The sequence below is a fragment of the Pleurodeles waltl genome, chromosome 7 (genome assembly GCF_031143425.1).
Source record: "Pleurodeles waltl isolate 20211129_DDA chromosome 7, aPleWal1.hap1.20221129, whole genome shotgun sequence".
Taxonomy (NCBI): Eukaryota; Metazoa; Chordata; class Amphibia; order Caudata; family Salamandridae; genus Pleurodeles; species Pleurodeles waltl.
Genome location: NC_090446.1, coordinates 265,705,597 through 265,722,858, shown reverse-complemented (window position 1 = coordinate 265,722,858; position 17,262 = coordinate 265,705,597). Strand labels below are relative to the sequence as shown.

General features: G+C 42.2%; 1 protein-coding gene across 2 annotated transcripts in view; it reads right to left on the bottom strand.

Annotated features, from left to right (window-relative positions):
* ATP9A (ATPase phospholipid transporting 9A (putative)) overlaps window positions 1-17,262 on the bottom strand; it is a 534,117-nt gene that overhangs the window by 203,633 nt on the left and 313,222 nt on the right. For both annotated transcript variants that reach the window (XM_069243632.1, XM_069243631.1), the window contains exon 16: window positions 8,036-8,128. In XM_069243632.1, the coding sequence (XP_069099733.1) occupies window positions 8,036-8,128 (93 nt within the window). The remainder of the gene's footprint in view (window positions 1-8,035; window positions 8,129-17,262) is intronic.

Genomic DNA, 17,262 nt, shown 5'->3' with positions numbered 1-17,262 from the left:
TGGCGCCCCCAGGGCACAGTCCGCTTCCGAGAGCGCCCTACGGGGCACCAGCCGCCCTCCACTTCTGCTAAACTCACCGCGGCGGCCTGGGAATCAAGAGAAACACTCACGCACCACATTGGGTGCGGGCAAGTGTGTCTTCACGGGCCCCAGAAGGGTCCGATCTCAGAATCTAAGCAGCAAGACGCGGGGAAAAGCAAAGGGAACGTCCCTATACCCCGGTCTCTGCCGTATGAGCAGGACGCTCCTTTTTAAACCGGGCAGCATTATTTCTGTTGAAAACAGAGAATGGAGACTTCGAACGGAGGCCCCCTTCCTCTCGCCCCCATAACTGCTTGTTGGGCCTTGCCCGGCCCCACCCCGTGCAAAGGGGCGTACGGAGGCCGAGGGAGGCCCCTACCAAAATCACGGGCCCCAGGAGGGGCTCATTTCCCACTTCGGAGAGGGGGCAGACCACCCCTCTCCCGAGGAGCACCGCGTGGCCCCCGTTGTGTGCATAGGAGCGCTTGGGGCCCCCATGCTCCTCATCTAGGCACGAGGAGTGCCTCTTCTTCAGGAAAACAGGTACTTTCTAGGAAATATTGGCTCAGTGAGCCTAGTATGAACCTTGGGGGGGTTTATTTGTTCCTACCTGAGTTCATGACATCACATATATGTGTTGATGTTCCTTTTATAGGCATGACATGCTGATGTGTATTTGTTTTATGACTTGTGATATATTCTCTTATATTCCTTTTATGGGTATTTACGAGGTATTCATGACAAGTGCAATGAACTCTTACTGTAATTCCTGACTACTGCTTCTGTTGCAGAATCCTAAGTACTTACGTGTCCTAATGTGACAACTGCGTATTCTTGGAGAGTATTAGTAACTTGTGTAACGTTCTGACAACTGCTAAGGTAGCAGGGTATTACTAATGTGTAATGTTGGTTTAATTATGTTTTGTGCAATACAGTTTATTTTTACATAACTCAGTGTTGTGTTTACTTTGTGGTGTACATTAGGCATTACGTGTGTTGTGTGTGTTGTGCAAACACTTTACACACTGCCTCTGGGTTAGGCCTGACTGCTCGTGCCAAGCTACAAAGGGGGTGAGCAGGGGTTATCTTGGACGTGTAATTCCATTGCCCTGACTAGCGTGGGTGGGTTCTGCCTGGCTTAGGTGCATACCCTAGCCAACCAGAAACCCCATTTCTAACAACAGCCTTAAGATCAACCCTGGGTAGCTAAAGCTTTCAAGCAGCAAGGCTTGCACAAAGAAACTTAGGGCATAATTACGAGTTTGGTGGAGGGGATTACTCTGTCCCAAAAGTGACGAATATCCGGTCCGCCGTATTACAAGTTCCATTATATCTTATGGAACTCGTAAAACGGCAAACATGATATCCGTCACTTTTGGGACAGAGTAATCCCCTCCGCCAAACTCGTAATGAGGCCCTTAATGTATAGCATCTAACAGTACTAAATAAAATAAAAAAGCCAAACAACACTAAAGAAACACAACAGCAATAAAAATAGATTATATTTTTCTGAATTTTTAGAGTCCAAGATGAGCAAAATCCACGGAAGGGTTCCGGAGATATGAATTTCCAAACATTTTATCACTTTTAAATTCAACCACAAACGAGCATTGGTCAGCAAACAGTTTGGAAACTTTTCAAAAGTTTGTAAAAGTTAGTTTGGCTACTCTGGCATAGCATGGGTGTCAAAATCAGACCGGATGAAGGTCTGGGCAGCCAATGGGGTAGATGTGAACAGTTACCTGGTCACTAGGGCATTTTCCAGTCCAGTTCTAAACTTTACAGCGTGACCGCCATAGACTTTATTGGTGTGGTCTTGATGCTGGGGATGCAGGATAAAAAGATGATCAAAGATTCTCCAGTTGCTTTGCGATTGACAGGGGTGCCTTTGTGGTTATTTTGTGGTCCACTGGTGATTTGCCCACAGAAGTTGGGGTCCCACAAAGTCATCTTCAAGACTGTAGAAGGATGCTGAAGCTGGACACAGCAGTTGGAGTGACATCCTTTTGTGGTGGCCAGTGTCCCTCTTAGGGGATCAATATGGATTCTGAGGACACTCCCAGATCTGGCTGACTTGAGTGCAACTTTTGACCATCAAGGATCAGTCTTTTGGGGCACCTAGCAGCAATCAGAAACATGTTTGCACATGTGCCTTACCAACCTGCCAGTTTGGATTTCTTCAGCTCTCAAGGGTCCGAGGCCCCTCCCATTTCTCATTGTAAACTAGCCCTTAAGAAAGGGGCTCAGGATCAGAAAAAAAGAGGCAAGGCTCCTACCGGTGTTGCAGTCAGCATCATATGGCACTCATTTGACTCCATGTCAGAGTCGTCAAGGAGATTGGGGATGATACCGCTGTGGGCACAGGCGGGGTCAGCAACGTCAGCATCAGGACCGGAGGGGTATGACCAATGTCAGTCTGGATCCAAGACTGGATCCATAGGTGCCCCTAGATGCAGAAGCCAACATCTCGGAACCCGAAGGAGCCCCTTCCAACTACGCAGGGCCCGAAGGCAATCCAAAGGTGTACGGAGTTGGCCCAGGCATAGGTTGCTCAGAACGAGGCTTAGACCACCATTGCTCCATCGTCTCATTGGCCGACGGATGAGAAGAAGTCAAAGACTTTGATTTCTTGCTTTTCTTTTTGTGCTTCGACTTACCCGATCACCCTGAGGACATGGAGTGGGATGACTATGGTGGAGGACTTTTATCGACTGGGATATTGACTTGCGCAGAGTCTAGTATCAGGCCACCATCAGTTTCAGGGACTGCTCCCTCAAAGCATTCGGATGCATGCCCCGACACTCGGAGCACGACTTTGGGTCGTGGTCACCCTCAGGCACAAAAACCAAACAAGGTGCAGATCCGTCACAACATCGCCCGATGACAGGAACCACTGTGCGTAAGGTCCTCCTCAATGACATCCTTGATGCACCGGGATTTGAGAACTAAAAAAAAATCTTCGACAAAATATTGAAAAATTAGTGAGAGGTAGCTCTCTGCGGATCAGCGCTAGCTGCCAGGGAAAGAAAAGAACAGATGTCAGTGCACTGGGGTGGCGCCTAAGTATGACCTGCAATGTCATATCGCCCGCGGACGATGCCAACAATGGATGTGGATACGATCTATGCCATCTAACAGCGCGCAGGGGCACTGCTCAGAAAATTCTCTGGATCCAGTCTGATGGCTGGTGGAAATTCTCAGATAAAGAATCTGCAACTAGAAGTCTCTATCACATTGCTCTAACTTGATCCCATGAGATGATGTACTCAATTGGAAAATCTTCCAGTGGTCACTTGAGCTATTAAAACACTAATGCTCTAAAACAAAAACTGAAATAATTTACTGAATATGGTATTTGATCTCACACTTACAAGAGCTGAGTTTCGTAGAAAATTCTGTCAAGGGATACCAGAGACATTTATTTTACATTAAAAAATATATATATACTAAACAGTCTTTTAGGGCTTCCTGCAAAACTATATTTAGTGACTGTATGTCTTTCAATGAGAAAGTGTGTGCTGTTTGTACCTCTGCACAATACTGCTTATTGGGGGAAACTCATGTGCTAATGTTTGGAATAAGAGGAACAGGATTGGTTGCACTATCAAGCATGGTTCAGTGCAGTGCCAGCATGGTCCATCCACAGCTGCAATGTGTGGTGTTCAATATATGTGTGAAGCAGAAATCACATGAACTATCGGTTCCGGCCAAAGCATCAGCCATAATTGCCACTGCTAGGTGCAATTCTCGCTATCACTGATTATACCCTAGTAACATATGAGATGACCGCATGTCAAAAATATAAATAAAAAGGAAATTTTGTTTGTCAACAAGGAAAAGATAAAACAACGCTAAACCTAAACAAAGGTAGCATCACACCTCATAGCACTTTATTATGGTCAAAGTGAGGGTGGCATGTTCAAGTGAAGAGGTACCTTTTGTTTGTACCTTTTTAATGATTTCAAAAACTAAATCCCAACAATTAATAAAAAATCAATATACAATGTTTATTGATAAAGCTGAACAAATGATACAACATTGTTAAATACAAACTGGCATACGCCGCAGACATATGTGTGTACTTGTTCTATGCTGTTTAGTGCACACTCAGAGGAATTTGCACTGAATAATATGACCCCACAGACTCCCTAATAAATTTTTACACTTTCTTAATGTTGGACTTTTTTTGCTTATGCAGGGTCATCCCCAATATTTTTGCCTCTTGCCTCCTATTTTTTCTGACCTGTTACTGTTGGCTTTTGAACTCTGAGCACTTTACCACTGCTAACGTGCATATGCTCTCTGTGTAAATTGTATGGTTAGTTGGTTTTTCCATGATTGGCATATTTGATTTACTAAGTAAGTCCCTAGTACAGTGCACTAGAGGTGCCCAGGATTTGTAAATCAAATGCCACTAGTGGGCCTGCAGCACTGGTTGTGCCATCCACATAAGTAGCTCTGTAATCATGTCTCAGACCTGCCATTGCAGTGTCTGTGTGTGCAGTTATAACTGTAAATTCGACTTGGCAAGTGTACACACATGCCAGTCCTAAACCTTCCCTTTTCTTACATGTCAGACACCCCTAAGGTAGGTCCCAGGTAGCCCCAAGGGCAGGGCGCAGTGTATGGTTAAGGCAGGACATATACTAATGTGTTTTATATGTCCTGACAGTGAAATATTGCTAAATTCGTTTTTCACTGTTGCAAGGCCTGTCCCTCTCATAGGTTAAAATGGGGGCTACCTTTAAATCTGATTAGAGTGTAGATTCCCTTTGGAAGCGGATAGACATGTGGAGTTTGGGGTCTCTAAGCTCACAATTTAAAAATGCATCTTTTAGTAAAGTTGATTTTAAGATTGTGTGTTTGAAAATGCCACTTTTAGAAAGTGGGCATTTTCTTGCATATACCAAATTCTGTGACTCTGCCTCTTTGTGGATTCCCCGTCTGGGTCAATTTGACAGTTGGGCTGGTTGAACCTCACACTAGACAGTGACACAAAGGGAGATGGGGTGTAGTCTGCGTTTCCTGATGAGCCATCTATGCTAGGGGGGAGGGGCAGAGTGGTCACTCACACCTGAAATGGCTTTGCCTGCCCTCACACAATGCAGTCTCCAACCCCCTGGTAAGTGTCTGGAGCCTGGCCTGGGCAAGGCAGGATTCCACATTCAAAAGAGACTTTACTTTGAAGTAGGCCTACTTCAAAGGAGAAATTCAGTATAAGAAGGGTACCCAAAACCACAGACTTTAGAACACTTCTGGAAACAAGAGGAACCTCTGCCTAGAGAAGAGCTGAAGAGCTATGGAAGAAGAGCTGCCCTGCCTGTGCTTGGTGGAGCTATCCTGCAGTTGCTGCTTCTGCCAAGAGGGCACAGACTGGACTTTGTGTGCCTTCCATCTTGAGAAGATCTCTCCAAGTGCTTGATTTAGAGCTTTCCTCCTGTTGTTTGAAGTCTCAGGGACAGCAAAGACTTCTCTCTGCCAGCACCTGGAGTCTCTGGAGAGACTCCTACTTCGCCCTGTGGTGCCATTCCAGTTCCTGGGACCCTGAAAGGAGAAGCTGGCAGCCTAAAGAAAAGGAAATCCACGCACAGAGGGCCGTGCGGGGAAAAGATCGACGCAACTCCGATCTGCGGCTGAAGAAACGGTGCGGTGCCGGCTCCGCAGCTGAAAATCGACGCTCACTGGAAACGCAACCGAAGAATCGACGCATGGAGCAGGAGAAACGACGCGCAGCATCGTTGACGGGGGCTGGGAGATCGCAACCCACGCTGCGTGGTTTTCGGATCATCGTGCGGCTGGATTTCCGACTCAAGTACTGCTGGGCGTGTAAAAACAATGCAAGAGTGCTGACCGGATCGACGCATCGCTCTCCTGCAGAGAGAAGAAACAACATGCCCCGACCCGGCGAAAGAAGAAACGATGCAAGTTCCCGCTCGTGAGTGGAATCAACGCATCACAAGCCCTTTCTGATGCGCACTCGCCCGTGCGGGGTTATATTTGTCGAACCTAAGGTACATTTTCACGCTAACAGTGTTAGTGTGTGTTTGAAACTATTTAAAGACTCTTTTTGATTTTTAATTGATAACTGGACTTGTGTATTGTGGATTTTTGTCGTTTTGTGCTTGTTTTGTTTAGATAAATATTTACTATTTTTCTAAACTGGGGTTGTGTCATTTTGTAGTGTTTTCATTAAGTTACTATGTGTGTTGGTACAAATATTTTACACCTAGCACTCTGAAGTTAATCCTACTGCTCTGCAAAGCTACCAAGGGGGTGAGCAGGGGTTAGCTGAGGGTGATTATCTTTTACCCTGACTAGAGTGAGGGTCCTTGATTGAAAAGGGGGTAACCTGACTGTCAACCAAAGACCCCATTTCTAACACCTAACAAATTCCTTTTATATAGAAATGGAAAAAATTATTTGACAGTATTGTATTCATCTCATCAATGAAATTCCAACTCAAATTTAAGCGCTTCTCACAAAAACAATTCAGGATACATAAAACACCTCCTCACCACATAACTTCCTTCAATTCTATCATCTGAGCATTCAGTCAAAATCTAAAGGTGGACTGAATTGAGTCTCAAAACAGTAGAACTCCAGTGACTGGTGCAGGGCCTGTCCATCTCACCCACAATAGTTCATTTTTCAGTTATAAGTTTTCAAGGTGACGTTCCAGTCCTTCTCACTCAGACAGCAGGGCATCTGAGCAGTCCTTCTTGCAGCAACACAGTAGGACAGTTCTTCCACCGGCTATTCCACAGGCCCAGAAGTGATCTGAAGCGAGGGCCTGAGAGTTTCTTTTTTTTATACCCAGTGCCTACTTTGGAGTGGGAGAAGTTTCTAAAAGCCCCCACCTTCAAAAGTACTTAGAATTTCCTGCCTCCCTCATCTGTCTCCAGCTTGGCTCTAGACATAATAGGTTTTGTGTGAAATCCTTTATGTGTGAGCGGGGCACAACCCAATGAATTGCTAGTGGGGCTGTGCCCAGCTCACCGCCCCCCGATCCCATCCGCCCTGACATGGCTCATCCAGGTAAACAAATCCCTCTAATTTGTGGCAGTCTGGGAGGAATACATGAAGGCTAACTACAACTCGCACCTAGTCATGCACCCAGGAACATACAAATATTTAGGAAAGGAAGAAAAACTTTTAAATGCCACAGTCTAAAAATGGCCTTTTCAAAACTGTAACGTAACATCCGCCTTTGCCATTAAAGAGAATTTTAAATTACAATTTCTCAGACAACAAACATGACTTTAATACTTGCTACAAATAACATGTTAGCACTTATTAAATGTAATAAGGTAACTCAATGTTATCCTATGGAAGAGGAGGGACTCACAGTAGGAAAAAAATTATTTGGGAGTTTTTCACTACAAGGACATGTAAAAATTAAAAGTACATATACTACTTTTTAATTACAGTGCACCCTTCCCTAGGGCTATCGAGGGCCTATATATTAGAGGTGCATTACATGTAATAAAAAGGGAGTTTTAGACTTGGCAAACGGGTTATTTTGCCAAGTCAAATCAGCAGTTTAAAACTGCTAGGAGGCTGCAATGGCAGGCCTCAGACATGTTTTAAGGACTACCTAAGTTAGTGGCACAGTAAGTGCAGCAGGTCCACGGGTAGCATTAAATGTACAGGTCCTGGGTATATGGTATACCACTTTACAGGGGACTTTTATGTGAATTAAATATGCCAATCATGTGTAAACCAATTTTACCATGTTTTAGGGAGTAAGCCCAAGTACTTTAGCATTGGTTAGCAGTGGTAAAGTGCACACAGTACTAGGACCAAGAATAACAAATTCACCAAAAATAGAACGGCTGAAGGCAAAATGTTTGGGGGACATTACCCTAATGCTGACAGGCCAATCAGTAATAATCTATTTTAGTGAGCTATCTGTAGGTAGGAGCTTAGGATTTTGCCTGGCGTTTTAAAAAGATTGCATCCCTCTTCTCCCACTATGAAAAGGGCACAATTGCTTAAATGAGCTGTTGTCTCTTACCTCTTCCTCTAGCCAGTCATTGTACTGCACGATGCCCGCCATAACCACATCTGCCCCTTTCATGTAGAAAGTGATTTCTCCTGTTGAATCTTCCTGTGAAAGAAACCAAAAGTACAAAAAACATTTTATTTTCATATTTTTTACATGACTACTTTAGTTGTACAGTCATATGTTTTCTTTTTGATGATGAATCTTGTATCAGGCAGTGTAACTCTACCGTTATCCCAGTCACACTAGTGTTTAATACACAAGCCACAGACCGAATATGCTGTCAATAAGGTCTATGAAGATTTTACCACCAATTATTTTCAATAATAACATGGCACCCCTTATGAACATCCTTGATGGCAACAACCTTGGTTTTCTCATAAACATCAATGGAATCCAGGGTGAAACTGAAACAGAGAAGGGTACTTAGAATCAACACATACTTGGGAGTTGTGTCACTCACCTCCTGTTGATGCTGCACAGAAAACAACACTACACCAAGGCATGAAAAACCCAGAGCAGCTTCCAGAGCTACAATTCCATGGAACTAATTACTTGCTCCCTCCTCCCAATCTATCCCCAAAAATCTTCTATCAAGGAGTTATATTACTAATGATTCTTTTGATACCCATGTCAACACTATTGCCAAGTAGGCTGTCCTGAATGTAAGCCTCCTTAATAAGACCCTACCTTTACTAGTGTTGTCAGTCCAAAATGTTCTTAAATTGACAGTGTTCCTCTCAACTGACAACTGTAATGACATGCATAACTGTCTACAAGACAGAGTCCTTAATTCAAAATCCAACAAATTCTACCATATGCCTAAACTTTGGCCTGAAATGATTGGGTCACGTCAAACCACCCAGTCCTGTTGTCTGTTCCTGCACTGACTCCTAGTGAAGCACGTGGTTATAACCAAAACTTTGTGCTTAAGACAAAGGTCTTGACAGTACACTTTGCTATTACACGTATGACCAGACTTCCAGATCTTTGAAAGTAGGCCTCCCATAAAAGACGCATTTATTTAGTGGACAAACAAATGTATGAAGATTTTTCAAACTACATGGATTCCTGGGCTCTTCCTTTTGATCCCCACCCCAGTCCAAAAACATTCACCTTCTTCGCTCTCATCTTAACTGACCTAATACCTTTTCTCTTTGCACACCTGCATCTGGGCTTCACAGCCCCCTGGAACTTCCTCCCCAATATCCATTTGAATTGCAGCAAATTTTGCAAACATCTGGCCATAACTGTAGTTCACAAGTATTCTGTCTGAAGTAATGAGTTCTCTATGTTCTAAGCAGAACATCTGAATCTCCATCCCCAAACTGCATCATCCATGAATGGTCTGTTAAGTGACCAAAAGCAGAGTGAGACGTATACAAAAACATATAAAATAAAAAAATCCCTTAATTGTAGGGGTCTTTTATTACAGTAAACAAGAAAAAGCTAATGATGGCCTGGGGGTCGGCACAGAGAAAGAACCTATGAAAAATGTCCATAGGAGTTCTTCATGAAGATATATGGTGACAGATTCATGTATATAAATTATTTACTAGATAGCGTCAAACACAGCGCCTTAAATACAGTGTTTTGATTTACGAGCAACTTCAAGAGTTTCTCTGTAAAAAATTACCTTCGGTCAACAGAATCCTACTTACGCATCGTTTTATTTGTACTATATGTCAGCGACAAATTATAGTTGATTTCCTAAAACATTTGCCCTGTTCAAGCTATAATTTTAACACTGCTAATGTTAAAAATGCTTGCAATCCCATAGTTCGAAGAACTAATGATAAATCTAATAAAACTGTGCTCCAAATTTCTTTTTAACCAATAGAATATTCACATCACAAGCACCATTCCCCACTGTTTAAGCTCAAAATATGAGATTCCCTGTCTGCTTACAGAATAACTGAGCCTCTGATTGAGTATAAACATGCATTCTCATTGATCTACTGTAAATCAAAAGGCAAATAGTTAGAATGTAAAGCATGTTAGTACAACTGTGGGCACTAGGAACATATATCCAATTGAAAGCAGAACTGTGGCATGTAATGTCACTACCAATAGATAAAGTGAAGAAGTGGAAGGGTGTGCACTCAAGTGTTAAACATTTTCAAGTGTCCTTCATCCTTGCAAAGGGTTAAATGTGGTTCTGAAGTACTGCTTATTGCTAAGCCAAACTCTGTGCTGCCAAACGTTAGAAACTGCATTTTTCTACTCCCTCTAAATCATACAAAATACCTCAAAGATTCCGGGGAAGAGACATCCACTGGATACACCACAAACAGGAGAAGCATCAGTGGTAGGTATAGGCAATTGAACCAAGATGTGAGAACGACAACCTGCAGCAGGACACACCTCCACATCCCAAAGCAGGCAATCCACCTGCTTGGGACAAGGACACCCTGAGTTCGCCGGAGTCCAAGAATCTGTGGTTAAAAAAGTGTTAGTGGTCCAGCACTGTTCCCTTTGGGTGTAATCAACCCCTTTGGGAGCTTCTTGAACGTTAAGCGTTCACCGTATATGAGGAACCAATATGGTTGGCCTGCCGAATGCATTATGTATCAGATCCGGTTGTATCAGGCTCAAAGGATTGTCAAAGGATTGTCAGACTCCATTGGGCCATGAGTCAGATCAAAGCTATGTGTCTTGATTGAGAAGAGCAAGAGTATCTGGAGGAGTGCAGTTTGCTTTTAGACCTGCAAAACACCAACCCTGCAGGAAGACTTGATTAGGCAGATGGAGAGAGGGCAGAGTGGAAGGAGTGTACCAAAGTAGGAGATAGTGATGACAAGATTGCAACTACTGTTGCTCTGTAACCTAGCAATAAAAGCCAAAGAATGTTGTTGCCTTCTTATTTAGTAGCACTTCTCAGTGGAAAGATCTCTCATATTTTAGCTATTTTTCCAGCCACTGTTGATAATCAATTTAACAACTTTACTTTTTCAGATTCCTTCTGTAACTTAATTTTATCAAGAGTGCTCCCCATCCGTCACTTATTGCCCATGGAGATTTCATTTAAAATTCCCAAATCACAGCTCTGTCCACCATACTCTCTCAATTCCCTTGAACTCCGCATCATCTCTGGGCCAAAGAACGAGCTACACACACCACAGATACAATCCTCTCCACAAGTGGAGATGCTCATAAATGTCACCCATGCATTAGCACGAACAATGGCCACTCTGCTTTTTTTCCATCAAGGTACCTTCTAGAAAGGCTTAATGATCCTGTAATATCTTACTATTCCAGTGCATCACTGCAGCACTTCAAGCTTTCTTCAGTCATTAGATTATAGCCCCCATACACAATGCCCATTCACCAGAGGAGCAGTCTCCTCCACCCATGCCAGGGTGGTTTAGAAAACAACTCTCAGCAGTCAAATTAAAGAATTATACTGTACATAGGAGAAAACTTCGTATTGAACCAAAGTTACAAGACCAAGTAGGCAATAACTTAGACTATATAAATTCTCAAACAGAAAAGCTATGTACTGTATCACCTGACTTGAAAACTACAACTGCCTATTGAAGAGCTTTTTAAACCTATGTCTGATTTCCATAGGCAAGAACAACTGTACACATCACATCTTAACATTTCTTCAATGTTCTAGCTAACCATTTTTACAAGAAAGCTAAGGATCTTGAGTCACACCTGATTACAGCACAATCCAGTCCACAGAGAATCCATCCTCACTTTCAGCTTTCATCCACACCACCTACTACTGTGGCTTTCAGGTCTTTTCTGAAAATTGCTGGACTGGCCATATCTGTCACCACCAGCGATGTATAGTAAAGCCAACCTTCGGCCCACACAGTAAAATTCAATAAGGGCATGTCTTTCTTACCAAATAAATTCAGTGTGCCACAGGTCTTTCTGACTGCCCTATCAGGTTCAGTATCAACCTTTAGGCTACTGCTCATTCCCACTGAGACCTTCAACTCAATCTTCGACAACTACACTGACAGAACACAGATCCTGCTAAAATGTGAACCCCCTTTGTATACTGATTGTCCCATGCTTAAAGCGTGGTGAATAATAGAATGTAGTGACTAGCATCCCAAAAGCACAGACAACCAAAGTGAAAAGCTTAGTAACTAACCTTGGTCTTTTGACCTAAGCCTTGAACCCCAGATCAACACTGAAAATAATTTTTCATTTCACTGCAAAGAACCAAGAGGAGAATCATCGGATTCCTGGACTCTTCCTTTGATTTTCACCCACCTAGTCCAAAAACATTCACCTTCTTTGCCCATGTCCTAACTAATCTAATTGCTTTTCTCTTGGCACACCTGAAAATATGTTTCACAGGCTAACTGGATAGACAAATCTAAAATTACAGCATCACATCAGTCCATCCTTCTGTGTCATAAACTGAGTTCCAATTGAAAGAAGTGTCATTCAAGGTCAATTGTGCTGTCCAGAAAGCTTCATTCTTCCAGAGGAAACATCTGCCGATTGATGAAGATGAAACTTCTTTCTAGGATGCACCCAAAACTGGAGACTTTGTGAAAAATACTGCACCGTAATGGCAACACCGAAAGTATTTGATACTATCTGATTTCTGGATGATGTTAATGCCTGCCTAATGGAATTACTAAACATGTTGACTACAACACCTTGCTCAACATCCTCATGTTCAAAATGGACATAGAATGAATAACATAAACTGGTTCCATTCTTTACTTAAATCAATATCCCAATTTGTCTAAACATCTTCACTCTAAAAACTTTCCAGGACATGTAATCAACTACATGAGCACCTTGTTGCTTAAATTGGTCATAATTAACACTGTATCCTCCTCGCCTATTCCAATGATTTCCTCTTGTACAAAATTGTCTGTAAATACCACCCCAATGTGGAATCTCACCATTTTGTCCCCCTAACATAATAGGCTTCAACAGTAATCAAACCATGACTGATTCCTCTCACGCCAAAACTGACAAAAACTGCTTCCTTGCACCTGCATGTACTTATACCCACAACCTACACCCTTCCTCTGAAATACTGGACAACAACACAAGCAATATTGCTTAATCGCCTAGACACAGGGAATACAATGCATTCTGGCCCCATATGTCTAATATAATCCTCCCCAAGCTATCATTCACAAAGCTATGTGACTCATGTCAGGAGCAAAAGCAAATCATACCAAATAACCCCTGCCCAAAAGAAAATGGTCTTCCTGTCAAAACCAGAATATACTTCTGGAGGCTTCTAACACTGCACTAAGACACACACACGCAGACAGACGCAGACACAGACTCAGACACACACACACCACTTTATCTTGAAATACACACCTGAATAAAGGAGAAACTACAACTACTGGAAGCATGCATAACAGGACAGACAAGCTCAATTTTCTCCCCTAAATTCAAAAAAACAAAAAGATTGCAACAGTAAATCAAGAATTATGGTTTCAACCAACAACACTGTGAAAGCCTGCCAAAAATACATACGGCTCAACCAGACTTTAAAACTCGGATGTCCTGTGTGTTTAAAGCTGATAAATTCAAATCCACAATAAGATAACCTATCTTGCCAAGTTGAGAATTATCCTTTTAGGGTTATAATATAAATTGTATAAATCTACAATTACCTGTTAAGTTCTCCAATGACTAGATCTGTGCTATAGAAATATTATGAATAAATAAAATCTCCTTACAGATCTATCTATAGTTAGACATCAATGTATGTAACAAGACCACTGGCCTACACCCAGCAGACCACTATTCACGGGAAATATATACCAGAAGACTCAAAACGCCATCCTCCCTCTTCCACAAAAAGAACACTGAAGGTACTAACTGAACACCATTTTAATACAAAAATAAATAACATGTAAACCATCATTAAATAAGGTGTGCTTACCCCCTGTGAAATTCATTAAGGAGCTCATCTTTAATCCATATGCATATCACCCGCACATTCATATAGCTCACATCTCATGTATGTAGGCATGATAGCGCTTCCAATTGCTCCACCACTGCTATTCTGTGACCGCCCAATGCAGCCTCTCTAGTCCGTTTTATGCCACAAGCAATTGCTACAACGAGTAACTCTCCAAACAATGCACCTACTAACAAACAATATGCACAAACCAGATACCATTTTAACACGTATGCACCTGCATGACTCAGGGTTCCAGGTAAAAAGCCCACATATGTGGAAGCAATGCAACATAAAATGCAGTGACAAGTGACGTAACAAGCTTAGCATTTGCTATGGAAGCACTGCCATCTCAGACTAGAGGACTTCTACCTGCAAAGGTTATTTTAACCTGCTTTGGACTGCCACAACACTTAAAAAGCCGTGTGGCGAAGGGTGCGTTTACGTGCTATTTTTAATATAGAAATTTGAACCTGAAGTTCCTTCTTAAACAGGACTATCGTGTTTTGTTTGGTTCATACAAAAAGGCTAAGCTGTGGAGTTTATCCATACATGTCACACAATCAATGTTTAAAAGCCTCGAGACTTTAATTGAAAATTGTTGCCTGACAATCAACCCCTCTTGTATAGATTTTTTAAAGGTGTTTAACAACATCTCTGCAGGAAATTGAATAAAGCAGCAACTTCCTGTGCTTTATAACAAGTTTCAGATAGTTTAGGCTTTTTGTCCAACATAAATACTGTGGCAACTGTCATCTTGTGTTAGTCATTTCCTTTTGTAAAGTTCAGCCGAAGGCTAGTACTTTCTCATATTATGGCGAGATCGCTCTATAAATCAGCAGGAAGGTTTACCAGTTGTATTGTTTCGGAGCAGCATCTTTTTCCACCCAAGGACTGGCTTTGGCTACAGTTCAAAGACTTGTTTTCAAACTAGAAGTGCCAACAGTTCTATCTCCTGCAACAATAAATGTGCAAAATGCCGCACATATGGATGAATGAAGAAAATGACATGGCAGAACTGCAGGACATGCATAGTACACATTGGCATCCTTGTGCAAAGTTGACACTTTTCAATGATTGAGTGCGACAAATAAAAAGAAACACTTTCTAATCCCGAATTCTTATAAATCGGTAGTCAATTAATTATACGCGTTTTAGTGACCGTAAAAGTGTTAAATTGTGTGCTCAAGTAGAAAATGATGATGGCAGGTGGATCTTAGCTACGTTTCTCGTATAGCATGTAAAGACACTGACAACCTTCACTTCATTTATTGTAATTGTCATGTCTCCTTTGCGAATATAAACTACTGAAGAAAAGTAGGGGCACTTAAAAAATAAGTTTCTTTCAATTTGTAAGACTGTCTCAGAAACAAACTGATGAACCACGATCTGGCGCATCCAGAGACCGCAAAAAGCGCTACGAGGTTACACTAAGTGGGACTGGGCTCTCTATAAATGGCAGTTACGATACATAATTAAGGCTCCCAGCTTTCCGATTTAGCTGATTTTTACAGACAGAGACAGAAAACGATGTGTTTCCTGGCTATATTTATTTTTAAAAGCAGAAAAATACTGAAAATTGTCTTGTGAGAGAATCTCCATGCCGTCTTTCATGAATTGCGGGCTGAAGCTGAACAAATAGACAAGGGGAGTTAAAAAAGGATGAGATTTCCTTAAATTCAGGCCTAGGTTAACATATATTTGTAGTTTAACACTATTTTGTACCTCTGGGTGAACAGTTTTGTTATATGTAGCTGCTTAATGTGCTAAAACGTGACTGACATCCACGCATCAGTGTACGGCCAAGAGTAAAATCAATGTGGAAATATGTCACTTTATGACTCCATTTATTCTCAGAATAAATAGGGATAAATACAAATAAGATGGCCAAAAAATAAATATGGATAAATAGAGACAGAAAGGTAAAAAAAAATCATAAGTTCCATAAACCCAGAAGCCCTATAAATAATACACAACAGGTTGCATCCCGGTCACAGCTGGTGGGAAAATTAAGCTAATAACATCTTGACATCAGTATGTGCCATCATTGACAGGTATGCAAAGCATTTAGGTATGGACATTTGAGGACTATTCGTAATGAATATATAGCATATTCTGGCACAGGCAAGATAGAGGATATGACGGCACACCCCAAGTATTGAAACAACAGGACTAATCCACTGGGGCTGGATTATGGTAACTCCTCCCTGACGGCGGGCCTGAAAATCATTTCATTTTCAAAGCCGTACCACATACAAAGGAGCCTCTGAACTCCAGAATTTTTTAAATGAGGGAAAGAGGCACATTTATAAAAAAAAAAAAAATAAAGGGAGGCATATTAAGCACCGCACAAATTACCAGTTTTTCGAGAGGAAATAAAATAAGAAAAATGTTAACTCTAAATGTTTGTGGGAAGGGTAACTAATTGCTGTCTTTGGTTATTCTCAGAGGTTATGCTGCTAATGTGTCAAATTCTTGAAACCACCAGATTATATGAAAGCACTGTGGGTGAGGGGAGGACAAAGAGGAACAACAAGAGGGGAAAGAGATACAATGAAATACGACACAAGACTCAAGGAGCGATAAAGGTGACTTGCTGGCGGAGTGCTTGTCCCCCAAGCCATTGGAATCACACTGGACAGTGCAGCAGTGAATTGTGGGACAGGAAATTATAAATGACTGTGAGCCGGTGGAATAAGGAAAGGGAACTGTGGTACATCTGAGATTGGGAGAATCATGAGATGACAGAGTTGAGGAGCGGGGGGATACATTAAATTATTATTTTTTAAATAAATACTTACCTAAACGCAGGCCGCGCCACTCCTCTGACTCTGCTGCAGGCACAGGCTCCCAGCCTGCCCTGTGCCAATCTTGATGCTGCTCAAAGCAGCGTCAGGATTGGCTGGGAGCACCCAGCCAGCGAGCTCCCAGGCAGACTGGGAACTGTGTTGCTGGGCTGGAGACAGCCTACTGTGCATGTGTGTTTGGCCATCCCAAGACGGTCGGCCAAACACACATGCACTCTGAGGGAGAATGCTACTCCGTGCTCGTCGCCCCTCCCCTTCCAAAAGGAAAGGATAAAAACATAGTTTATTATCCTTTCAGTCTGAAAGATTATCAGCTTTTGCTGCTGGTGGGGGAAGTGGGCGATGTTCCTGTGCCCTTAAGGGGGAGCCAGCCCTGGTTCTAAGTGTCTTTGTAATTTTCATGGTGTGAAGGAATTACCGTCATCTTATGTAACATGTTACACTGTAATTTATGTTTTGACATCTAGGGGGTATAATAACAGTGGATTAATTCTTACAGTGATAAATGAAGTGTACTTAAGTACAAAAACTAA